General features: G+C 33.4%; 1 protein-coding gene and 1 long non-coding RNA gene across 2 annotated transcripts; one reads left to right on the forward strand and one right to left on the reverse strand.

The window, feature by feature from the left end:
* Positions 1–266: 266 nt before the first annotated feature.
* Positions 267–22,484, reverse strand: LOC132715509 (FACT complex subunit SSRP1-like). Its single transcript, XM_060698514.1, has 19 exons — positions 22,340–22,484; positions 19,692–19,767; positions 17,082–17,267; positions 16,428–16,533; positions 15,304–15,497; positions 14,365–14,459; positions 12,768–12,903; positions 12,170–12,273; positions 11,463–11,588; positions 10,475–10,696; positions 9,006–9,078; positions 8,459–8,594; positions 8,153–8,238; positions 6,455–6,577; positions 6,115–6,120; positions 4,159–4,256; positions 2,712–2,880; positions 1,660–1,797; positions 267–1,070 (listed from the first exon to the last, which is right to left on the reverse strand). The coding sequence occupies exons 2-19, from the start codon at positions 19,746–19,748 to the stop codon at positions 972–974; spliced, it is 2,154 nt and encodes a 717-aa protein (XP_060554497.1). The 5' UTR covers positions 19,749–19,767; positions 22,340–22,484; the 3' UTR covers positions 267–971.
* LOC132715523 (uncharacterized) lies at positions 18,057–18,964 on the forward strand. Its single transcript, XR_009623694.1, has 2 exons — positions 18,057–18,305; positions 18,742–18,964. It is a non-coding gene; the product is annotated as an uncharacterized LOC132715523 (long non-coding RNA).
* Positions 22,485–27,615: the final 5,131 nt, after the last annotated feature.

Raw genomic sequence — 27,615 nt, forward strand, 5'->3', positions numbered from 1 at the left:
TGTGCATCCCCATTTCAGGGGAGAGGGGTGGGGGAGGGGGTTAAAATGAGGTAGAGATGATAGATGAGAAAGTTTTTATACACTGGTCCCATCCAAGATAATTTACAGAAATCTAAAATCTAACCATGTTTCTTATATCTTACATTAACTGCTACTTACAAGAAATTTCAGTCATATCAAAAAGTAGCCTCCATTCTTACACCAGATTATATTCTGCACTCACATGACATTAACTTATTCATTCAATGATGCACTTGTACTTGCACTTTTCTTACATGTTTCATGACTTCAAAAGCAACACATATATCTAGAGTGATCCCATTTCCTTACCATCTTCATTCAAGAGGATGTGACACTTAAGTGAAGTTTGGTTTTTCTAGAAAGAGATATGTATAGATTATTTAACCCATAAACTTTCCTTCCAGAGGTTTTGGTTTCAACATTGATATTAAAATGTTAGACAAGGTTTACCTTTTATATAATTATAAAATAAAAAAGGAAAATACACAGTAAATTTTATTAACAAATTTCATTTAGACTTCTTCTGAAGTCATTAACATTGTGGTAATGTTTTTTGTTGTTTCTTAACACGAAAAGAAACCCTGACAGAGTAAAGTGTCATTGACAAAAACAGAATAAATATCATTGTCCATAACATAGGCAATATCGTCAAACATAGTCTGAGATTTAAATCAAGCATTTGTCGTTACTACTGCTTTTTACAACAAACAAAAGCAACTAATACCAAACATATTGAGTACAGAGTAAACCTATGATGCTCTTGTAACAATCATGAAAATATCTTATAAACAAACAGAATTCACATATATTCACAACAATAAACCTTCGTATACATGATTTACATGATTTTCTAAATATGTAAAATAACAAGTTGTAATTATTCAACACAGGAAGGGAAATCACTCTTGTTGTATTGATCAGATATTCTGACTTGTGTTGTCACACATTCTTTATTCTGATGCGGAACCTGATCCAGACTCGGACTCGGAGGCAGCCTCACCAGGATCCGAGTGATCCGGGGAACTTAATATTTCTTCTTCATCTGGTAACTACAAAATAAACAATGATTGTATAGTGGACAGATTTAAGATTTTGTTTCTAATTGCCATGGTATTCAGACTTCTGCTTGTAACAAAATTAACTGAAATACCTTGATGCGACTTTATGCAAGGAACATTTTTACCAGGCTTCATAAACTTATTTTATTGGTATCATACAAGAAGATGTCTGAAAAAAGTTGTGATCCTAGACCTCAGTCAAAAAATTAAAATTATAGAGACCATAGAAAGTGAATTTATCAATAAACTTTTTTTAAAAAGAAATGTTTGTAATTTCCTTAAGAGCTCACAAGCACATACATTAGATCTGGCAATATTTTATTTGCATGCATGCAGTAATTGCTAATTGTTATAACAGCACCATAATATTACATTCTGGAATATTTTATTTTGTTTAAGTGGAATATTCATGTCAAACATTCAATGTTACAAGTCTTTAGAGAATTGACCACAATATTATGGAAACAACATAATTTTACTGTTTGTAAATTTTATAAAAATATTTCATCACAAATACTTTATATCCTTTAAGAACAATGTGTAAACTTTAACTTTACAATAAAATCAGATTTATACTTACTGAACCAACATCAGATTCCTCCCCTTCTTTCCTCTGAGATCTACGTTTCACACCTGTTGGTTTTTCTCCCTCCGATTCTGAACCAGATTCTTCTACCTCCATTTTCTCCTTCTTCTCTTTCTTACTTGTTTTCTGTTTCTAAACAAAACAAGGGTAATATAATAAAATATTTCTGTAATATGAAACAATTACAAACAAGAGCCGGTTTAACCAGGTCATGCTCCCCGACTAAGTTTTGGACACAGAAAGTATATCTTTTGTAGTTTCAGAGTTATGTCCCAGACAAAGTTCAAAGTGTGATAATTCCAAACTTAGGCAAGGCAGAGGTACTGTTCTTTGCACTGCACTTCTACTCAATGAGATCTATCTACCGACCTTGCGTGTGACACATCTGTCTAAACATGGTGATCATTTCTGTGAAATAGTTGTAAAATCTGACTTCAAATAACAAAGTTATGGGCCGGACACAATTTTGCTGCAAGGTCATGCTGTGATCTTGACCTACAAGGTAGCAACCCAAAATTTTTCGGGGAGCATAACAACCATTTTGTTGAATTAATATCCCTGTTGTATGATACAACCAACTGAATGGAAGCATCTTAGTATTATGTGTAAGAATGAAAATGAATATTAAGCTGAAATGAAGCTAAATTAAGTACCTGATACAATTTTAGCCCAATCATTTTTAGCAAGTTGAAGCAACTAGACATCCTTTCAAGATGACAATATGAATGGTATTGCCAAATGTCAATAGGTCATTCATTTCAAGTATGTTACTATGTTAATTACAATTTTAAGAGTAAATAATCAAAATTATCTGATTTCCCTAAATAATGTTCTGCATGGTTTACGAGTATGAAGCCATTGAACCATAATTATACAAATTCCACTTGTATGAGACACATCTAACTTACCAAACCAGAGTAAATAGAACATTTTATTTTCTTAAATCACAATCAAGGGAGAAAACTGGAGAAGAAATATGTTTAATAAACATCATGATTTTCCAATGAATTATGTTACAATCATGCAGTGTTACATGTTGTACTGACCTTTTTGAGAGGTTTATCATCCTCATCTTCAGACTCGTCAGATGATGACTCACTCTCCGAAATGAATTCCTTACTTTTATATGAACCACCAGCTCCTGCCTTAGATTCTACAGCTGGCTTCTTCGGACTGGATTTTGATTTCGACTTTGACTTTTTCTCACTTGGACTGCTATAATTATATATTTTACTCTGATAAATAAAAATTAATTCTGTAAAATGTTCAATACAAAATGCCCCACACAAAGTCATAATAGACTAATCAAAGACTTAAGATATCTGGAAAACTTATAGTCACGTTGTGCATATTTTCCACATCTTGTGCCCATATTTTTTTACTAAAAGGTTTACTTTTTCGTATCTATTTAGACATTGTTGCTTTTAGGATACACAAAAACTCTAACAATTTGCTTCTCTGGTACAGTGTTTCTGCCAGAGCGCGTTTTTGCGTTTTTGGCGCACTATTTTCAGCCATGGCGCAATGAAATTTAGTTAGTGCGTATTTTGTGACGCAAGAATTTCACCGTCGCTGATTTCAACACAAGTCAGATATACAGACTATAAACCGTCAATTCAGTATAAAAATGTACGGAATGTTTACCGTGGGCTCCACTATAATTTTAATGAGAAATGAAATTACCGGGTCCGTGGTCCGGCATTTAGCCAATTTCAACTAGTTAATAAACGCTTGCATTATACGTTACTGCATATATTGAAAGCGCCCAAACAAATTATTTATTTTGTTGTCGTCATATTCTGCGAACGAATAACTGTCTGCTGGAAAATGCAGTCTGCGTATATGTTAGTGTTCATATCGTTCTGTGCTGTTCTACAGAAATTAGAAACTTCGAAGGAGCGATAGCGACAGGAGAATGTTTCTAATTTCTGTAAAACAGCTAAGGATGAACACTTAACATATTTAGTGTCAAGCTTTATTTGGCCCTTGATTACGTCACTAGGCTGTACTATGAAGCACTATGAAAAATAGAAGGCGACTATGAACGAATTTCAATATAGTATCGACTTTCTTTCTTCTATGAAAATTAACACACATAATTTTTAAGAAATACAGCGTTATTATTGGATGACAAATAATCCAAAATAGCAGAGATTGACCAATTTCTTCACGAAAAATATACAAAATATTGTAAATAAAACTTATAAAGTGTTACCTGTTTTTTTTTTTTACATTTTTGTTAAATTTATTGGCATGACCCTTATGAATTTGAAATGACCCCTAAAATATCATACAGGGGGTCATAAAAGACCCTCAGAAAATCAGAGCTGGCAGAAACACTGCTGGTATGTTTGTGTTAAATACTTAGTTAGTGAAACACCAAAATACAGATTTCCCCCATTATAAAAGTTTCAAGATATTTTGAGCTGCTAGTCATATATCAAATGAATTCAAATCTAAAAACGTTCAAATCTTATAAATTGAATCTCTCACCTAGATTTTGGAGGTCCTTCTTCTTTAAGTTTTTTATTGTACTCCTTAATAGCAATATCATATTCTTCTTTGGCCTCCTTTGCTTTCTCTTCAAATGGCTAAAATGTATTACATATTCCTATATATAACTGTAAGACATGCCCCTGTTAAATTACTGTCAAATCAGACTTTTTAAAAGAGATTAAATTTTGCTGTAAAATCTTGTGAATAGTAAAATTCCGAAACTTTAAATGTTTGCTCAATGTCATATAGATGAAAAATGACTCTAATTTAACTTTAAATGGTCTTTATTTTGGGTATGTGATAAATAGAATAAATTTGTGTAAGTTCATTACTGAATTTATTGCACTCGTTGATTTAAATAATATTATGCTCGCCAGAGGCTCGCATAATATAATTTTATCAACTCATGCAATAAATTCAGTATTGAACTTACACTCATTCAATATCCTCTATTTATAATTAACATAGCAAAACAGTCTGAAATGTTGATTTCAAGAAATTTTGGCCTAGGGTAAATTTCTGATTTTTTTTGCTTGCTTTAAATTTGTATCTTTCTGTAGTTACTTTCTAAGCTAAATCAGTATATCAGAATAAATAAGTTGTTTAGTAATGCAAGCTGTTCTGGTTTTATAATAATAGCAAAAGCAAGTCTTTTTGTCACCAGCTTTCTGAGTTAAGATGAGAAGAGCTGGTAAAAGACAAGGGCAGAAAAAAAACCTAGTAATACATAAATAAATTTATTACCTGATACCTTATATAAATGTAATTTGTTATTATTTACTGTTTTCTGAAATTCTAAAAACGTCAACATTCGCGAACTGTTGACCGGTCAATAGTTTCAACTGTTTCCCTCTCGTGCTCTGACGTCATTGACGTCATAGAGGATTCCCACTTGAAGCGTCCATCGATCTTGATCATGAACCAGATTTGACGTGACATAGTTAAAATATTAAGTTTAATTATTAACATATACAGTGCAAAACTATTTTCTTGTTCCTTTTTTCTTCTGCAAATACTGTTAAATCAGTAGTTGATCAGGTAATAAAACAGTTATTTCATGTGTGATTTGGGAACAGTCAAACAGTTGTCACTCAGTGTCGGGGATAGTGTTTTGAACTGTTGCCCTCGGCCTACGGCCTTGGGCAAAAGTTCAAAACACTACCCCCTCCACCTCGGGCCAACAGTTTGACTGTTCCCAAATCACATATGAAATAACTGTATATTGTTTAATTATTTAAGTTTGGAAAAAACTAAACAGTTTTTGAAAGTAAAATGTTTGTAATTTCAATATAAAAAGCAAGTCTATGTAAAATACTGAAACTTTTTGCCAAAATAAAAGATTTGCCAAATTTTTAAAGAAAAAAAAAATCCCCCTTTTTTTTTTTTTTTTTTAATCACACAACACAGAAAAAATTATAGACAAAATTCCTTAAGTGGTAAGAAAACCTCGGGTGCATTTGGGAGTTTTTTCGGGCATTGAACGGGTCCCGGTAGAACTACAAATTTCCAAAAAGCAGTGGATAAAACCTTATATAAAAAGAAGGGTTGGTTCTACCCAAATGTTAGGGAAGTGTTTTTTAAATCAACAACCAAAACCAGGGACCCCCAAATTAAACTGACTCTGCACAAAAATAGGTTAATCTGTCATTAACCATCTTTTGAAATTTTTGGGTAGGTTGTTGAATTTCTTTCCAATCAAAAAGCCCAAATATATAAACAATAATCTTTTTAAAACTTTCAATAATTATCGGGGTAATTTTTCACCTTTTTTCCCCTTTTCTGTTAAAAACCCCTTCCCCAACTTCCCGCTTTTTTTTGAGAATCAAAACAAAGAAAAACCAGGATTTTTTATGTCTTTGTTTTTCTTTCTGACATAAACCAGATGAATATCAGTCTGGGACGTTTGGGTTTTTTGGGTCACGATCTTCTTTTTTCTTCTTTTTCTTGACCACCTTCTTTTTAAAAATTTAAAAAATTTCAAATTTTTTTCTACTTTTTTTACAATGAGTTCCCAAAAAATTTTTGTATCATGCAGGAAAATTCCAACTCCAAAATATTTTATTCCTTTTTTTTAATTTTTTTCCAAATTGTTTTTTTTCCAGGGGTTGTGACCTCAGTACCACTCAAACCAATCATACCTGGTTAAAAGGCAGATACTTTTTATCTTTCCCCCTCCCTCTATACTTATTTTCATTAATTTTTGTTATATATGATTTACATTAACATTCTGACTAACAATATGCTTCAATCTACATTTGTATATCTTTAACTATGAACATTTTCTGTAATTTACCACAGTTTTAGAAGATTTAGATTTTTCTCTCTTCTCCATTTTTTCTTGTTTTCTCCTTTCCTTTTCTTTCCTCTTCTCTGCCTTCTTTTCTTCATCTTGTTCACCACCAGAGCCACTACCTTCCTGAAGTTATACCAATCATTCATTTTATGCAATCTGTCATTAATACTAACACCCCCATCAAACTGTGTACTTGCATTTTCATGATACATATACAGAACAGTAAAGCCGACATAAACCAAACAGTGAGGCCGACATAAACCAAACAGTGAAGCCGACATAAACCAAACAGTAAGGTTGACATAAACCAAACAGTGAGACAGACATAAACCATACAGTGAGGCCGACATAAACCAGTGAGGCCGACATAAACCAAACAGTATGGCCGACATAAACCAACTAATGAGGCCGACATAAACCAAACAGTGAAGCAGACATAAACCAAATGGTAAGGCCAACGGTAACCAAATAGTAAGGCCAAGGTAAACCAAACAGTAAGGCAGAAATAAACACTATCACACATCAAAAATGTGAAACATGAATTATTGACTTATCAAACTTTGAAAATTTACATTGAGCCAACACTATAAAGGTCACATGGTAACTTTCCAGCTTTACCTGTGGAGGAAGGCCTCTGAAAAGACACCCAAGTGGAACCACTAATTTTCCGTAAGGTAGCTGAAGAGCTTCCTTATATGAAAGAATTCCAGTCTGAAGTGATGAGTTGCCAGTAGTTTAAGTCAATGACCTTAATCACTCAGCCACAGACCCCCCATTTACTGCCTGGTATTAAACTTTTAAAGGTAACCTTTACCTTGAGGCAGCACAACTGTGTCAACACAAATCAGGCACAAGGATGGCATGGATTCTACACATTCCCTTAAGGTGAACATTTAACCAAAGTTAAAAGAAAATCCTTGAAGGGGTATATGACTTATAGCACAAACAAACTTGTCTGCCTACTGGCCATCTGATATTTAAGTATCAAGCATGATCCTGACCTTGACATGGGACATTGGTGGCATGGGTTCTGCACATTACCCTGTTTAGGTTGACATTTGAAAAAAAAATCCCTCAAAGGATAAAGGATTTTTATTGCAGACACATGGAGACTAACTGACCAGCTAACTGAATGACCAACCAACATGACAAAGTAATATAGACTCTAAAACATTATGTGGTGGGGGTGTTACAAAGTGTGGGTCTTACATGTTTAAATAATCACTTAAACAATATTTATTAACTACAAAAGCATACTGTCGAGAATTGCGCTTATAACATGTTTGCCAGTTAAAAGACCCAACGTATGCGTGGACGTCTTTTTTACCCTAAGGGGTAAAAACGGGTTTCCCCAAACTTTTTTCCTTTTTTTGTAGTGTAAAGGTTAGTAGTTTGAATAGACGTATAAACCAGACACAACGTGTTGTACATTATTATGATAGTATAGTACCCTATCCGACACATACATAGATGCCCCAACATACCACTGTTTTGTCTGTCTACTAGCTGATAATTAAGTTACTATCTCTATGACTAAGACCATACTTACTTTCTACCTTATGACTTAGCACCTTAGAACAGCTTTATAAATGCTAACAGATTACCAACTAACTGAAAGCAAATTTTTAAGACTACCAACTTACTGGTAACTGACTCATTATCTGAAACTTGACTATAATTTACTGACTACCAACTTACTTCATCAGAGTCTGAGGTAGTCATAGGATTACTGTCATACTCCTCAGCAACATCACTAGCTGAATCCTCAGGTCGGAAATCTTCATCTGAAATTTATAAATGAACTTCTCAATTGAAACACTATTACTTCCATAACCCGTTCTGGGCTATGAATTTATTACAAATGTATGTACAACAAGAGCAGTCGGAGATGACAAGAACCTGTGTTTGGTGGAATCATGCCCGTGGCACTTTTGTTCAGAAATATTATATTTTTGCTTTATCTCAAAAGGGGAAACTAATACAAAATTATAGTATTGGCATTACCTGAAGAATCACTATCATCATCAAGAGCATCACTATCCCTGTCTTTTCCTTCAGCTTTCATTCTCTCCAGATAGGCATCATGTCCTCCATCCTCATCATCACTGTCCATCATCGCATCATAATTGTTAACACCACTCTGAAATACATGTATGTAATGTTGTCAATTCTTTCTTTGTCTGGATTTTACACAAAGTTCAACACTTTTTTGGTCACATCTTGGGTCACAGCTTTCCTGGATAACTAACAAGTGATTACCAGTATCTCAGCAATTGACTGACCACTAAAATCACATAATTTCTGAATCAACGATGACAGACAAATGACTATAAGACCTAACCTCTCGAATCAATTGTCATATTGAAATTTTGCGGTGTCTGAGGAGCGAATCATCTATCTGAACTTCTCCCTGTAAAACTAAGTGAGCATACTTTAAATTTTGACGGCATTCTTTACCTTTAAGTCAAACCAGCAATTGAAAAAAGTTTGAAATCAGACAGCATCAGCTGAAGAATCATGTTGTATAATTTACAAGATACACACTACCTACCTTTTTATTACCAATATTTTTCATTCTCAGATTTTTATTCTTTGCAAACTCAAATAGTTTTCCATACTCATCCCTGTAAATAAATAACCATGTTTAAAACATGTTTGTGTACCAACAAGCAGTGGATCTATAACAAATACTGCATAATGACAGTATATACATTACAGTGAACAGTTTTTCCTATTCTGTAATATGGCATTAATAAAAGAAAGCCTGTGCTTTTTTTCAGTAAAGTAACTTTTCTAAGAAAAAGGAGGCACATGACCTATGTTGGACAATATTTAATGATTACTATACAGTCATATATCATTAAAGTCCAAAATTTCTACTTAGGTATTGAATGAGCCAATTACTTAAAATTACTTCAATTCAACACAAGAGCACCGCTAGGCGGAGCATTATATGCCCGAAAGTGTTTTTTTTTAAAGTCAAGATGAAGCATTTGTAAGAATTGGAATTAAATAAAGTATTACCTCCTTCAATTAACAATCCTCCTATGAAGTTTGAATATTGTGGTCCAAATGGAACTTAAGTTATGCCCTGAAAACTGTTTTCAGTTTTAAGGTAAGAGTGACCTTGACCTTTGACCTTGTGACCCCAAAATCAATTGGGGTCTTCTACCTAATATGGACAAACTTCCTATGAAATTTGAATATTGTGGGCCGAATGGAACTTAAGTTATGCTCAAGAAACTGTTTTCAATTTCAAAGTAATAGTGACCTTGACCTTTGATCTTGTGACAATATGGACAATCATCCTATGAAGTATGAACACTGTGGGCAAATGGAACTTAAGTTATGCTCCCGGAAACTGTTTTCAGTTTTAAGGTCATAGTGACTTAACTTTTGACCTTGTTGACCCCAAAACCAATAGGTTTTCTACCCAATATGGACAATCATTTCCTATGAAGTTTGAACGCTGTGGGCCAAATGGAACTTAAGTTTCATGCTCCAGAAACTGTTTTCAGTTTTAAGTAATTGGACCTTGACCTTTGGACCTCAAAATCAGTAGGAGTTTTACCCAATATAGACAATCATTCTTATGAAGATTGAACAGCTGTGGGCCAAATGGAACTGAAGTTTATGCTTCCGGAAACTGTTTTCAGTCATAGTGACTTTGACCTTGAGACCCCAAAATCAATATGGGTCTTCTTACCCAATTATTTGGACAATCAATCCTATGAAGTTCTTGAACACTGTGGGCCAAATGGGACATAGTTTATGCTCCGAAACTGTTTTTCAGTTTTAAGGTCATAGTGACCTTTGACCTTGTGATGCCCAAAATCGAATAGGGGTCTTCTACCCAATATGGACAATCATCCTATGAAGTTTGAATATTGTGGGCCAAATGGAACTTAAGTTATGCTCCGGAAACCAAATTGCTAACGGACGGACGCCAGGGGGTATAACATAATATGAAGAAGAAAGAAACAAAACAAGTTTAAAATATTTTTTAAAACTAAGACTTACTTTTCAATGTTTGAGAAGGTATAAACATTTCCAGCTTTAGTTTCAACGTCAAAATCAAAAGATCTCGTACTTCCAGCACTTCTGGCAAAGTTGACAGCTGCTAACTCGTCAAATCTGATATGCACGGGAGGTTTGTGCACGAAAATGAAACCTCTCTCAAGTGGGTAAAGGAGACCTGTAGCTGCTTTATATGAACAACCTATTGCTGGGGTACCCGAGTGCCTGGTGCAAACATAACATATTATTACATATGTATGTTAGTAAATAATGTTTAATTAAGTAAAACAAAATATATTTATAATTCACTTCATCAAGGTATTTGTCCTCAAAAATGTAACTAATTCTACTAGTAAATATGACCAGTGTAATTTTGGATCACTGCTACAAATCAAACATCTATGCTCAGGCTTTGTTATTTAAAGAAATTCATTCTTTGAAGGACTCCACAGTTTTTTGACAGGACTGAAAACCTTATTTTTTAAAGATGTGTATCATTTGAAGCGGGTCTGAAGTTGTGTCCAAAATTTTAGATCATTTGCTCACTTCATTTCTCCATGTTTTTGTGTGTGTGCAAAATGACCCAAAAATGAAAAGCATTTTAAACTGAGAACCATACAAATATTGATTTCTCAATTTAATTTAGAGTAAATTTTAGGTTTATAATCTTTGCATACTGGTTCTTAGTGCACCAGTTGATTTATGTAAGAATTTCAAATTTTATGTGTTTAGGCATTTGCACCTCAGTGGAGCTCCTTAAAAGGCTATTCTTATCACCTATGATCTCCTGCATCCGACTGGAATTATTTGCTATAAGGCTAGTAGATTATCATCTGTAAAATCACTTCTAAGAAGTGTCAAAAATCCAACCATTGGTTTGGGAAAAGATAATTAAAAGACATACAGTTAATGGACATAGGCCATCACAAAAAACTCATCTTTGAGAAGTTTGGCGTCTGGCTTGCAAACATTGTCACAAAAATAAACATACCCTAGAAAACTTCCTGGAACTGTGATTTTTCTAGTAGTTACAGCTTTGAACACTTTACTAACTATTTCATACTCTGGTCCATTCATTTCCTTTTGTAATTTTCCTTCATATCTTTCTTCTAATTGACTGCAGAGATAAACAAAAACAGAGTGCATTAATCATACAGAATTCTATTTTTTCAAATACTTCAAGTACAGAAACCTTATAAAATTGAATTAATTCTGATACATTACATCACTATGGTTTATGTAACAAATCTCACATCATCTTATGCAAATCATGGCTTCATAAAACTGAGAAGCTTTAAACTGAATAGAATCAATGACAAAATATTTAAAGTTCCTACTCAAACCATTTGCATAATAACATCTTATTTTTAATGGTTGACTGCCATTGTTAACATTCTAAGAACACTTTCCAACTGAAGCTAGAAGACTCTAAAAGCTACTATCATTATCATTTCAGGCACAAGCAGGCAACAAACACCACTCATTTCTTAGCTTACTGGCATTGGTATTGTTTAACTTTAATGACAAAGTACTGAGATTTGAAATGGTATTTCTAAATAATATGAAGCTTGCTGCTAAGACATAACTGAATGGAATGAAATTCATGAAAAATAGGTTTTGTTTGTTTGTTTGTTTCATTTTACGCCTTTTTCCAACAGTATTTCATAGTTATAAAAGTATAATATTTATGGTACATACTCTCCTAGTCCACATTCCAGTGTCATCTCATCATCTTTATAGAATAATAATATCAGAAAATGGTATCTTGTCTGACCTTGTTTTATTGGTGGATCTAAACTCACCTGAAAATAAAACAACAAACAACCGTTACATCAAATAAGAATACTTCCTCCCGACATTAAACTCCAGAAACTTTCCAAACACAATGACAACAGTTATAACAATAATCATTCATAAATATTCTAAAAACAAAGTCAAATTTGCCAAAATACTCCGTACCCTATAAATACTTATATTTTCATTTCTTCATCCTTTACTCCAAATATTACAGGTATTTCAGATGTAATGTTCCTAATTCTATTCCAAACTATTCACTACAGCATAGCAAATTCAAATAAATTTGACATAATTTCATTATTTGTATGTTTGCTATGGTAAGTAAATAAAGCACATAAGAAATTTATATTAAGAATGAAAATGTATACATCACGACCTAGCTCTTTAAGATTTTTTCCAGCATACCAATCATATATCATATCAAAAAGTACATAAAAAAGAAACAATTATTGAGTATGTACAAGAATAGTATAATGATTGAATAAAGTTATAAATTTACCACAAAAAAGATCTGTCTGCCATCTTTATGAGGAAGTAGAAATAAGCGTAAGACAGAAGTGTATGGAACATTGTAGTTAAATGTTTTACCATGAAGCTGGAAAAATGTTGTGTACATCTTGATGTCATAACGACCCCTGTAATATAAAACCACATGACAACATTCTGTAAGTATGACACTGAATTCAAAAATTTAAAGTACTGCAAAAAATCCCTTAAAAGAAATGCATATATTGCAAACAGAAAATTGTGAATAAATTAGTCAATAGAAAATTGATGGAAAAGTTTAATTAAGTTTTTAAAAATGAAATAATAAACTAGAAATGTGTCATCATGCCAAGGATGCCCCCGCATGCAGCCACAATTTCAGATGGTGCATTAATTATTTTTTTCATTTTAAGTTCAAAGCCCTTAAAACTTTTCAATGTTAACACAAACCATTTTCATACAATGTTCAAGGCACTGAAATTATTCAGTCTTAACCTTTTAAAAATAGCATATTGCATATTTGTAGCCAAAATAATGGCAAAAAGTATGAGTGCTAAAACTGCCAAAAAATCATCAAACCATGACCAAATTCCAACTTGACCTGCCCATTCCTTTGACATATCCATATGTCAAATTTAAGTTAGATAATGAACAGAAACTGTAAATTTCATATTATTTTCAAAGTGAAAGGGGCATTACTCTGCCAAAAATCATTGAACCATGACCAAATTCGAACTTGGCCTGGGCATTCCAAAAACATATTCATATGTCAAATTTAAGTTGAATGTGTTGTACCATCGGGGAGATAATAAACGGAAACTGAAAATTTCATATTACTTTCAAAGTGAAAGGGGCATAACTCTGCCAAAAATCATTGAACCATGACCAAATTTGCACTTGACCTGCGCATTCCTTTGACGCATCCATATGTCAAGTTTGAGTTGAATGTGTTGTACCTTTGGGGAGATAATGAACAGAAACTGAAAATTTCATATTATTTTCAAAGTAAAAGGGGCATAACTCTGCCAAAATCATCGAACCACGACCAAATTCAAGCTTGACCTGTATTTTCTCATGACATATCCATATGTCAAGTTTGAGTTGAATGTGTTGTACTGTTGGGGAGATAATGAACGGAAACTGAAAATTTCATATTATTTTCAAAGTAAAAGGGGCATAACTCTGCCAAAAATCATCGAACCATGACCAAATTCGAACTTGACCTGTATTTTCTCATGACATATCCATATGTCAAGTTTGAGTTGAATGTGTTGTACCGTTGGGGAGATAATGAACGGAAACTGAAATTTCATATTATTTTCAAAGTAAAAGGGGCATAACTCTGCCAAAAATCATCGAACCTTACCATGACCAAATTCGAACTTGACCTATATTTTCTCATGACATATCCATATGTCAAATTTGAGTTGAATGTGTGCAACCGTTCTTAAGATAATGAACGGAAACTGATGATGAAGGAATGACAGAATGACGGAACAGGGTAACACTATATGCCCCGGCCATTACATGGCGGGGGCATAAAAATATTCCCACTATAAAGATACAAAATATATCACATGATATAAGAAATCAGGTATAGAAGTATTTACCTGGGTGTGAGACATTGTACCTCAGGGAGAACACAGACTGCATCACCTGTTGCCTGTATAATCTCAGCATTCTCCATAACTTTGTTCTGAAATTCCTGATAATATAACAATAACCTTAAATAAGTTATGATGTGAAAATGATGTAGGGATGTCAGATTCAAACAAAACTTCCATGGAAAGATAACAATCAACATGAAACTATCTAATAAAATCAATTTTCCTTACAATATTCATATTGACTAAAAAATTGAGATTAAACAAGAATATCTGCTATGGATGCTCCCCAAACCTGCACATTTGTCAATGATTTTCAATGCACATTGGGCATTAAAGTCAATAACAGTCTAAAAGTCTGTTCTAAGCAACACTGACCTTAAACTCAGCGACCCCTAACGTAAAGTTAGAGGCCCCGACCTAAGGGTTTGTCCAAACCAAATAAAAAAATTGTTAAATTAAACAAGCAAAAACCCCTTTTGCAATAAAAACACCCCTTTGGAAGCAAATTTTTTTGGTTTTTAGTTTGAGAGGTTTTTTGTTTTAGAGAGTTTTAAATATCTTACTTTTTGAAAGGGAAATAAAAACTGCTTTTGCTCAGAGAAAAAGGGAAATCTCTGACAAAAACCATTTAAAGTAAAAAAAAAACCAGTCTTTTTGACCCATAAATTTGAAAAAATCAGCTGCTCTTTTTGGTCATCCCAAAACCAAATTTTTAACAAAAAATTTCCCCATAAATGCAGGGAAAAATTTATCAACCAGAACCCAAAATTTTGGGTTTTCCATCACACACACACACACACACACACACACACAGATGGACTGGGGGTTACACTTATGCCTCCAACCCCAGCAATTTATGGCAACGACAAAAAAAACCCACCTTTATGTGAGGGTCAAAGGTCAAAAATTATAAAAAAAAAATTGGCAATAGCTCAAACTTACTTGAACTGTATCTACTTCTTGGTTAGCTGGATCACCAGGAATATGAAATCGTATCTCCATTAGAGAGACCGCGGCATCGTCATTTTGATGAAACTCTAGCGTGATCTCATTTTTGGCTGTTGTTGTTGTAGATACATTGTTCAGTGGAAGCTCAAATGCCAAGTTATTGTCAATCATAAAATTCAAACCATTACCTGAAGATAACAGACTAAACAATACTAGTAAGAACTAAAAATGTGTCCACAAGACACTTATGACCCTACTTCAGTTGTATGTAACACTGGCTCAGATGAGCTACAAACAATATGCCTAAATCCTGAAATAAACATTACGGATAAGTGTTTATGAACGCCTTGTTGGAATTAAACTACAGAAAAGAAGTGGCCACCAAATATCATAGTTAATATCGTCAGTTTGGATTCAATATCAATTGTCACTGATGTGGAACTTGTAGCAATAATTTTTCCATAGTTAAAATCCATGCTACAGTTATGGTTCTTAAATAATGACCTTCAATTATGCTCCAAAGATGTATGAAGTTTCAAGTAGTAGTTAAAGCAGAACTTTACCCCAAACACTAAGAACATGAATTTGGTAAGTTCACAAACTGTAATACCAGTAATTCAGGAACAATCTGGGCCAGTTAAGGTTTTTGGAAAGTGGCCTTCAATTATGTTCTGAAGACATGTGTCAAGTTTCAAGGGAACACTGACTCTTCAAGCAAATCTTGAACTAGTAAAGTTTAAGTTCACATAAAGGGCTATTATTCCATTGAAATCCATGCTACCGTTAAACCCATGGAAAATTATCTCATAGGTAGGTGTAAAGTTTTAAGCAAATACCTTCCATGATTGGTAAAATAAACAGTTGGCTGCTAATAAAGTAGCTACTAGCATGCATAACTTTAACAAAAGGTATTACACAGTCACTTTCACATGGGTGAGCAAGATAGCTTCATTATTCTCTGAACAGTTTTATCAATGTCCAGATATACAATCCAATTATATTTGCACATATTAAATTTACTGCATCAAAATCTGCATACCCTTTTTTAATTTCATGCATAAAGGTCCTTGAATTCAACATTATAGGGAGTTTTATTGCTTTATCTTTATAGGAAATACCTTCAAATTTAGCCTGTCCCCAGTTCCATCCTTTAACTGAAAGATCAACAGGTTCCAGCTTCGTATTGTAATTACGTGAAATAAATGATCCCAGTTTGTCCTGATCCTGTAAATCAAAAATTCATAGATAAAATATAGATATAAATTTAAACAATGCAAATCAAGGAACAATTAAAACATACAAGTCAACCCAAAATCTATTATCGAATACATTTTTTTAAAAAGTTTTCCCTATTATTCCAGACATTATAAAAATAAGTGACCTCTGGGTTGGGGTTAATATCAGGAACATAATGCGATCTATCTTTCTGGAGATCTACTAGAATATGCCTCACATTGAAGCTTTGAGCCTGGAAGATGTTCAAATTTTGTTATCAATCAAAGTTCTGTACAGAACAAAAATATTTGAACATATTAAGATTTGATATTTAATGTAAAGAACGTTCCTTCCAAGATTCATCTTCATTTACCTTAACCTGACAAGGTGTCTTTTTGTAGTAACATGAGCTTAAACTCAAATCAATAAATGAAGACGGAAGTAAAACAGGAAGTACAGGTATAGATTGACTAAAACAAGCGCCATAGAAAAATTTCAAGAAGCACAATTATACTGAAAAAGAACTATTTTTTTAAATATCTGAATCTGTATCTTACTGTTTCTTTAAAGCCATCAAATCTGTGTATATGTCCACTGTGTAAGACAATTTTGAGACAGTAACCCCTTGCTCTCTTCAACCACTTCACCTCATCTATATCAGTTCCTTGAAACTGATCAACCCTTCCGGTCTTTGTATTTTTAAACACTATACTGTTCCCTTGAAACTTTAAACGACCTGGATTCTGTAAAGAACAAATAAGATTACTTTTACCCTGTTTATCCAGTTCAGAACATTAAATCCTAAAATTGCAATTAGGCAGTTCTTAAAAAAATGTTTGTTTGCAGTAACCCGACCCAGAATTTTCAAGGTGGGTAGGTAGGTCGATAATTCTTTTATTATTTTTTTTTTATTGAACTGTACTCCCAAATAAACATGGAATTTCAAAATGCTGGACAATATATACTTTGATAAGCTGGTAACAATTAATAAATTGATAACTGAATCCTAATTTAATAAGAACTACATTTTATTTCTTCTATTAACCTTTAAAAAACGAAAACAAAGCACAAGGCATAATTTTCTGATTAAAAAAAAAAATTTTTTTTATCCAGACCATGAAAAAAAATATGAGTAGGGGCAAATTTTGTGAGTCAGTCGCGTTACTGCAAATAAACATTTTTTTAAGGATGGCCTTAATTTTATCTCTCAGATGCTTTTAATTTTAGTGTTTTGTTACAGTTTCCAAAATTGTACTCATTGGCCATATGGCTGAATCAGGGCTCGCGCTGGCGGGAGCCAATGAGCAAATTGGCTCCAAAATTATTAAATTGGCTCAAAAAAAACATGATTGGCTCCAACTTACGAAAAGTATAACTTTTGGAATATCCAGTCTAAATTTAGCATTTGCTATTTTAAGAATGGAAAAGTACACATTTGGTTTACCATATACAACTTCCGCTTTACCGCTTCTTATCACAAAAGACAGCGACACAGTCTCCTTTTTGTGGGGTCATTGACTGGTCTATATTTGGTACTTCCCTTCCAAATAAAATATTGTTATAAACAGTAACACAGTCTAATACATTGACCTCATGGTATGTTTACATGTTTATCAGCTGATAAATACGACACTAATTGGTGTGAAAAATACCTGTGGCAGATTGTTAAATGTGCACTGGATAATTGGTCTTTATATTCAATATAAAAACAATAACTAGCGGCATCTTAAGATTATCGCCAATTAAATCAACAGTTTGGTTATGAAATGGAGGACTTTACGGTAAGTTTGCATTCATTAAATTTTATTGTTGTTGATAAAAAGATCAAAGGAATTATGAGTTATAGAATATAAGTTGTTTTTTTTTAAATTGCAAATTAAATCGGACCTAAAAATTGTTAAAAAAAAAAACTTATATAAATTTGACAAGGAGTATATTTGACAATTAGTATTCCTGGAAAAAAATTGACCTTACTTTGTACATAACATATGTCTGGAGCATTCATTTACAAATGGCATATGGCTGTGAAATGTTTAAGGAAAATTCAAGAAGCATACAAAATATTTTTAGGAAACTTATGCTAATAACTTTACTCTTATAATGAATAGTATGTCATTTTTTTCCTGAATTATGTTTAGTTTAGAACTTTTCAATATTCTTTTCTTCATTAATAATTATTCTTCTTGCTCTCAAATGTTTCTGTTTTTATAATTTCAGATACAGATAGTCCTCAAACAAAGTCTTTGGCATTAACCAAGCAAGCTGAAGCAGCACATTAGAATGTGGTTCTGATGTCACTGTCATGCCACTGACTTAGATTTTATGAAAACATTGCTGAACAACTTAGCCTGGAAAATGTTATAGCTACTGAGCTGCAAGCTTTTATGATCAGTTTTAATGTGATAAAAATGTAGCTACCAAAATAAAGTTGTAAAATATAGTTTATGTTTTTTTTTTTCTTCTAAATATCTCATGCCTTTTAAAGTGTTCCATATATGAGATAATGCAATAAGTAAGTCTGACAATTGAATTCTGGTTATTCTGCAGTACCATGATTGCTTGTTTGAAAATAAAATACAGGCACGCAATTTTCGCCGCGAAAAATTGGCTCAAAGAAAAAATCTGCCAGTGCTAGCCCTGCTGAATTAATCATAGCTGAAGTTATAGTGTCAGATTTAGTATTTTGTATGGAAGATAAAATTCTACTCTCTATGTTTTAGCTATGTTTCTGACAAATTTGTTTCACAGTCATCAATGCTGTTTTCACATAATATGCAGTAAACATGTTCTTAATCTAAACAAGTCAAGAGAAAAAATTACATATTTTTTAAATATGTATTCATTTTTGAGGCTTAATGTACCTTTAAAAAGCTTATTTGTTTGTTTGGTTTTATGGTGCACTAACACAATAGTCATATGGTGCCAAAACAGGAAAGATGATTCTGGCTAACCTTGGGTGTTACAAACTTAAAGCAACACCAATGGTCAAAATGGAGCTATGAAATGATTTGAACCCGTTTAATTGTCTCTTACAGTCATGCAGGGATAAAGGAAGACTGCAATTCTGAGGCCTCAACCCTTAAAAGCAACCCATCAGCCACAAGGGTGGTCTTTAACAAAATCTTAACATGCTTAACGTTAGGCTTATCACCACACATAAGACTTACTAAAGCTCCTCTCACTTCCTGTACAACATCTGGATATTCTTGATAGTCACTGCTCATTGCTATGTTTTAGAGACTCCTGTAATAACAATAGAGAGATGTCATTGCTTTTCCATTAAAAAAATATCAACAAAGTCTAGGCCTTCTTTTTTTCAGTATTTTGGAAAGCCACTAACAGTTTTACACCATTGGAATTGTTGGGAAAATTGTACACAGTCTTAATTGGGAATTTCAGACTAATTAATTGAAACTACTGAACACATGATAACAAGAAACACTTCAATGCTAATATTGATTAACTTATGTGAATAGCTCACCTGACATTGCTATCACTCAGGTGAACTAAATATATAACAAGACCTGTCTTCGGACAGCACACTCCATTTTTCTCTGCGTTGAGGGGGCATACATTTTGCAAATATGCAACAGGCTTAGCAGTCAACAAATATCTCAGGTTCGAAGTGAATACCTTTCATGGTTTTTGAGAAAAAAGGAAAATATTCCAAGTTAAAAAAGGAAATAATTAAGCAAGAAGGGCTTTGAGGAAATGATAATAGCGTTAGAGTTCAGGTATTGCACTCTTGACATCAGAATTTTCAATGTCAACATTGCAATAGACACACAACTGTTAGTGTTACCTCTCAAGAAAGTTAAAATCAATTTAATTTACTTAACCATAGAAGAAACATATTAATAAAAAAAGTCTGATATATCTCAACCACTGAACAAAGTAAACAACTAAATCAGCATTTTAGGAGCTGTTCGGTTTTGATGGTTATCTGGTTTTGCATGTACCTTACCAGGCTTCGCGAAACTGCTGAAACATTTGCCTGACATCCGGTCAGACAAACTTTCAATTCTTGTCTGACCGAAAGAACTTTTGTCTGACCGAATTTTTTTTCCAAATATATGTATATGGTAATACGTTTGTGTTTTTTTAAAGACATAGGAACTTTTAAAGATTTGCAACACAATTTTATTCTCTTAAATAAAACATCAGTTTATCCAGATTGATGGACTCTGTCTGGAAATTTAAACATTCATGATCAAAATCATCATCATCATATGATCTTTATAAAATTTATGACACAATGTACATTTCATCTTATTTTCTTCCTCGTTAAAAACCAACCACGAGCGGCCATTTTTCCATTTACCCACAAATTTTCTCGGCAGGCGCCTGGACTCGTATTTCTTTTGTTTCGCTTTTTTCCTTCATTAGATAATTTACGTTTTTTGCATGGCGTAGCGCCAACGTAATAATTTAATAATGCAGTAACACCAACATTTTCTTCCGAGTACAAGATCATTGAAAGTTGTATGTATCTAATTTGATTGGACACTAAAAATGAAACGGCGAATCAAAACTCGTTTTACATTTTTTTATTCAAGGGAGAAAACTCGGTCTTGATTGGTCTTGGATATATCCCGGTATTCGTACCGGACATAAGGTCTGGAACTCGGAAAAAAATATCGGACCGGCCTAATTTTTGTCGGACATGTCCGACGGTCCGGCAACTTTCGCGAAGCCTGCCTTACCAGTATGGCTCATTATAAAAGATTGTAAACTTATATTCAAGTCTTTTTTGCCCTTTTATTGCAAACCAATTTACCATTAATAGTCATACAAATTATCAAATACACATGGTCATCCAACATATCAAACATTTTAATAACAAATGCATAATACAGCAGAAACTCCTTAGATTAACAAGAGCTGTCGGTAGGACAGCAACGCTCGACTATTCTTAGTGCTTGATAGTAAAAAAACCTTGAAAATGTAAAATTTTCTGAGTTAACAAAAGGGTAAAATTTTTCTTTAAGACCATGTTACAGTTATAGGCCTTGAAGAGAGTCCTATTATGCTCTCAAAGATTAAAGAATAAAATTTCAACTTGTTTCAAAGCCAGATGTCAATAGAATATGAAAATATCTGAGGTGGTATGCAAACTTAAATGTAAATTCTAAGTCGAAAAAGGGGCATAATTCTGTCAAAATGCTTGATACAGTTACTTCCTCCTGTCTACAGGTTAGGGTCATGATGGTGAACAAGTGTGCAAAGTTTCAAAGCCATATGTCAATGGACTTTGAACATATTTGAGGTATTACAAAAACTTTAACGTAAATTCTAAGTCGAAAAAGGGGCATAATTCTGACAAAATGCTTGATAGAGTTACCTCCTTCTGTCTACAGGTTGGGGTCATGATGGTGAACAATAGTGCAAAGTTTCAAAGCCATATGTCAATGGACTTTGAAAATATTTGAGGTATTACAAAAAACACAAATTGACCTAAAGGACATCAATTGCTTAAAATTTAAATAGGTCAAATTGGACCACTGTAAACACCTACCACATGACATGGAAATATGGCACTACTGTGATATTATTTAGTGTTGTTCACTATTGAACAATTTTTTGACTGATTTGGTTTTGACTTCACGTGTGTCTGTAAATTTGACAAAATAATAGAATGTAGGCCTGGTCAAGATGGCGGGAAAAAGAGCTGACAAATGACCTAAACATTAATAACAGATCTACAACGTATATATTCATCGAAATATATTGAAGACAACCACATAACAATAAGTATACATTTTTACAATTGTCTACTCTTTCTTTGTAAACTAAAAAATTGTCAAAAGTTATTTACACGTTAAATGTTTAACAAGAGCTATCCAGTGCTGCTTCTTCTTCTTTTTCGATCACACCGACGCTTGCGCAACTTATTCAGCTAAACCCCGTAAACACGTTCCGTTTGTTCTTGGTTGTAAAGTACTAAATACAGCTGGCTCACCACGACATATTTCCTGACCTTTATTGTATGTTATACTTCAGTACTCAAGTCGTTACGTTCTACGTTGACAGTATACATAAAAATAAAAAAAATGGTTATAATTAACATAACAGTGAAATTGTCAGAATTTGAAATGCATGTCTTTAAAGTGAAACCCATATGTAGCAATAAAAATATTTACACATGTTAATTTTGGTAATGAACTTTACGTGCTAATTCTGGTAATGAACTTCAAAACATTTGCGTGATGAAGTTAAAGATGTGAAATACCAGGTTTGATATCAAACCAGAGACTTGTATTACATATTTAAATCAAGCTCTTTGATCAAACTTAAAATTCCTTAACTTTTTTTTTTTGGATTTCAATTAATTATTCTATATTTTCACACTGGCCATAGCTTTCGCAGAAGCGGTGGGTCTACCGCAGCGACGGTGGAGTATTCGTCGCAGAAGCGGTGGATAAAATATGGCCGTTTGCTGTTGTCGGTAAGTATACGACAGAATTTTGTTTTATGTTTTAATGTTTTACTGGAAACACTCAGTGAGACTGGAGCCCACATATGTACTCTTTCAACCTATTACACGGATACGGTGCAATTCATTGCCGTTTATGCAAACACTTCTGTACAGTTTGATGAGGGGACGCCACTTTTGCCTAATTTTGGTTAAAACACATACAAATGTGTGCAAAACGACCCCATCATACATCGGCATCACATCCGATCAATGATACTTTCACAAATTAATCATAATTTGAAAAATTGGGAAATTATTATTGCCTGTTTATAAAATAAATGAAAAAAATGTTTTCGTCGCAGACGGCGGTGGATTCGATTGCAACGCAGTGCGGTGGACCCGATACCATTTTTGTATATTTTAAGAATTTAACTTGACGTAAGGCACTTTTTAATTGAGTGCAGCCATTTTCTTACTTTGACATCTGCCATAATTATCATAGAATAATCCACGTTCAACAATTTATTGCGGGTTATTACTAAGTATCAAGTATATTTGATTGTGAATGCACCATTCCAGTTGAAAAGCGCAGGAAAGTAAGAACATATAATAATTTTATATATAATGCCCTTTATCATATTTGTATTTCCAAGTTCATATTAGGGTTCATGCATTTGACAACCCGGACCGTAGAGGAAACGGCGGAAACTAAGAGTCATAATATTTGACCTTGATGCACCACCGAAAGGTAATATAGCGATGTGCAGGGAATTCCACAAATGTGATGAATCCAGCCAAAATATCACATGTGTCAGACATTTACATGTTACACGTGATCACGTGTTATACCTTATAACCAATGCCGATTTCTGACTTATTAAAAGCGGCATGGCAGGTATGCATATATTTTTGCATTACGGCATATGAGTTATAAAAACATAAAGTTAACACATATTCATGGCATTTTCGAGAGTATCATATTAGTTATAAAGATTTTGAAAGGCTATACAATATGGCCGTATATAAACGGTTGTTTGAAAATATAATTCATAAACATAAATTTTTTATTAAATAAACAGCAGTCGTATATATAAACTTTATAATACTGCATGTTTGTAACGTATTTTTTCATTGGAAAATCGAGACGTTTATCTAATTATAGAGCTCTTTGGTTTATTTGTAACTTTATTTTCTGATTTTTACAACATGTACAAGTATTATAAAGAATTTCGATCGATAGCCATTAATATTGCGAACAACCGTTTATATACGAACATATAATCTGTTGGATTTATTTACAACGAACTCATAATACATCAAGCATTTTTTGTTAGAGAAAAATGAGATAATTTCATAAATCGACGGCAGCCATGTATCTAAAAAGTACATTGTATGTATTTATTACATGTTTTGCAGTAGATTACTGAATTATTACGGTTAATTATATTCTGATAATTTCACAGTAATGATTACCAAATATAATTTCACAGTAGCCGAACTATATTTGGCGTAAAAATAAAATATTTATCATTAATGAATGTTTTTTTCAGCGGAAATGTAGTCAATCATAATAAAAAATGTACGTGATAACTGTAGTTCGTAAATATTTTCGAACGTTGTGCTGAAAAACATCTAAAATCTAAAAATAATCATGGAATTATATTTTGCTTCAACATTGTGACGTCATATTTGATGACGTCATGAAGATAAGAGCATGACGTTACGCGGCAAAAATCAGTAAAATGGTGTAAAAATCGTTAAAAAATCATGAAATAAACAGAAAATTTGTTTGTTTTACATGTAAGATCAAATAATATTTCACTCGTGAACCCCAGCTATTATATTTTCACTCGTGGCTACGCCACTCGTGGAAAATATTGCATCTGGTGTTCACTCGGTGAAATATTTTTCGATCTTACACTGAAACCAACAAATATCCTCTATATAAACGTCACGATTATCCAATGAAAAGTGACGTAACAAATGTGCAGTGTTATAAACACATACACGCAGAATTAAGGAGGTTCAATATAATTATATTCTTTAAATTAAGCATGATGCTAGAATATGATAACATAAACATTTAGAGCAGAAAAAAACTTAGGGGTCACCGATCTCATTTCCTGTACGTGAATTTGATTTTTTCCTTAATTGTGGTTATTTCAAGGTCATATAACTTAAATGCAAGTCTGAAAAATCTTTTTTCTCCCGCTTAATATGAAAAAGGCAAAGCCTCAAAGCGAGCTCGATGTACTTTTTACATGTTTTACGTGAAATAGTATGAAATAATCGCTCTTTTTTATTTCAAATGCAGTGACGAGTGCGTGTGACGTCACACGAACTGTGTTAAATATGTCATCGCCCCTGTCGTGAAATGAATAACTAGTTTTGAAAACGTTGATAGCGAGCTCGACGAGTTTTTGTTTTGCACGTGCTGTTTGGCGCTACATTGTGACGTCACGTAAACAATACTTTAAACGTCTGTACAGCATTAACGACTGAATAAAAGATATTGGTGTTCGGATTCATTTTCTTAGTTAGACCATTTTCTTTCATTCTAGATAGTTTTCACAACAAAATTCGACAAAAAAATGTTTTTATTTATCAGATTTCAAACAAAATGGCGCCTTCGATTTTCATTTTTTATACACAGCTTCCGTTATTCTGGTTCCCTGTCCAATTATGGTTCCCATAGACGTGCGCGGGTGACCAGTCTACACATCCGTTTTCAGTCAGAATTCTTCAGTTTTTACCGTTATCTTTAAATTCGAAAGGTTGCGATGTGTCCAATTCGGTACTTTGGACGAAAGTTTTCAAAACCATCACTTAGCAGGTACTCGCGTTACCGTAAAGCTCGCTTTGCGAGCAGGCCCTTCGGGCCAGCTCGTCGAGCTCGCTAATATGAAAAAGGCAAAGCCTTAAAGCGAGCTCGATGTACTTTTAACGTGAAATAGCATGAAATAATCGCTAATTTTTATTTCAAATGCAGTAACGAGTGCGTGTGACGTCACACGTACTGTGTTAATTTATGGATCCGCCCCTGTCGTGAAATGAATAACGAGTTTTGAAAACGTTGATAAAACTTTGTTTATTTTATTTCACTCTATAAATTTTCAAGCGAAATAAAGATTATTTAAAGTGAAATAAATGTAAAACTTAAAACATTTGCGACATTAAAATAGCGTACTTGATTTGTTTGTTTTGCACGTGCTGTTTGGCGCTACATTGTGACGTCAAGTAAACAATATTTTAAACGTCTGTACAGCGTTAACGACTGAATAAAAGATATTGGTGTTCGGATTCATTTTCTTAGTTAGACCATTGTCTTTCATTCTAGATAGTTTTCACAACAAAATTCAACAAAATTGTTTTTATTTATCAGATTTCAAACAAAATGGCGCCTTCGATTTTCATTTTTATACACAGCTTCCGTTATTCTGGTTCCCTGTCCAATTATGGTTCCCATAGACGTGCGCGGGTGACCAGTCTACACATCCGTTTTCAGTCAGAATTCCTCAGTTTTTATCGTTATCTTTAAATTCGAAAGGTTGCGATGTGTCCAATACGGTACTTTGGACGAAAGTTTTCTAAACCATCACTTAGCAGGTACTCGCGTTACCGTAAAGCTCGCTTTGCGAGCAGGCCCTTCGGGCCAGCTCGTCGAGCTCGCTAATATGAAAAAGGCAAAGCCTCAAAGCGAGCTCGATGTACTTTTAACGTGAAATAGTATAAAATAATCTCAAATGCAGTGACGAGTGCGTGTGACGTTACGTACTGTGTTATGGCTCCGCCCCTGTCGTTAAATGAATAACGAGTTTTGAAAACGTTGATAAAACTTTGTTTATTTTATTTCACTCTATAACTTTTCAAGCGAAATAAAGATAATTATAAGTGAAATAAATGTAAAACTTAAAACGTTTGCGACATTAAAATAGCGTACTTGATTTGTTTGTTTTGCACGTGCTGTTTGGCGCTACATTGTGACGTCACGTAAACAATACTTTAAACGTCTGTACAGCGTTAACGACTGAATAAAAGATATTGTTGTTCGGATTCATTTTCTTAGTTAGACCATTTTCTTTTATTCTATTTCACAACAAAATTCGACAAAAAATTGTTTTTATTTATCAGATTTTTCAAACAAAATGGCGCCTTCAATTTTCATTTTACATTTTCCGTTTTAAAACTGTCATTCGATATTTTATACACAGCTTCCGTTATTCTGGTTCCCTGTCCAATTATGGTTCCCATAGACGTGCGCGGGTGACCAGTCTACACATCCGTTTTCATTCAGAATTCCTCAGTTTTTATCGTTATCTTTTAATTCGAAAGGTTGCGATGTGTCCAATTTGGTACTTCGGACGAAAGTTTTCAAAACCATCACTTAGCAGGTACTCGCGTTACCGTAAAGCTCGCTTTGCGAGCAGGCCCTTCGGGCCAGCTCGTCGAGCTCGCTATTAAGTTCTTTACTATATTTGTGTACATTTTTAAAGAAAGACTTAATTCCATAAAATACTTCTATTTCCTTTTTTTTTATTTCATTTCATACTTTAAAATTCTTTAAACATATACCATATCTGAAACCATTTTTTTATATATATGTCACAATTTAAGAAAAAGAAGAAAAAACGCGTAGGTCTTTACTAAAAAGTAATAGAGAAAAAACTTTTCCTGAA

The sequence above is a fragment of the Ruditapes philippinarum genome, unplaced genomic scaffold, assembly GCF_026571515.1.
Source record: "Ruditapes philippinarum isolate M1 unplaced genomic scaffold, ASM2657151v2 ctg1678_1_1_1_1, whole genome shotgun sequence".
NCBI classification, from domain to species: domain Eukaryota; kingdom Metazoa; phylum Mollusca; class Bivalvia; order Venerida; family Veneridae; genus Ruditapes; species Ruditapes philippinarum.

Coding starts and splice junctions, on each gene's coding strand:
- LOC132715509 (XM_060698514.1), bottom strand. CDS start 19,748: ATGAGCAGTGACTATCAAGAATATCCAGATGTTGTACAGGAAGTGAGA. Junction 9,079..10,474: donor ACCTTCTCAAACATTGAAAA/GTAAGTCTTAGT, acceptor ATTTATTTACAG/GGATGAGTATGGAAAACTAT. Junction 8,595..9,005: donor AAAATATTGGTAATAAAAAG/GTAGGTAGTGTG, acceptor CATGTATTTCAG/AGTGGTGTTAACAATTATGA.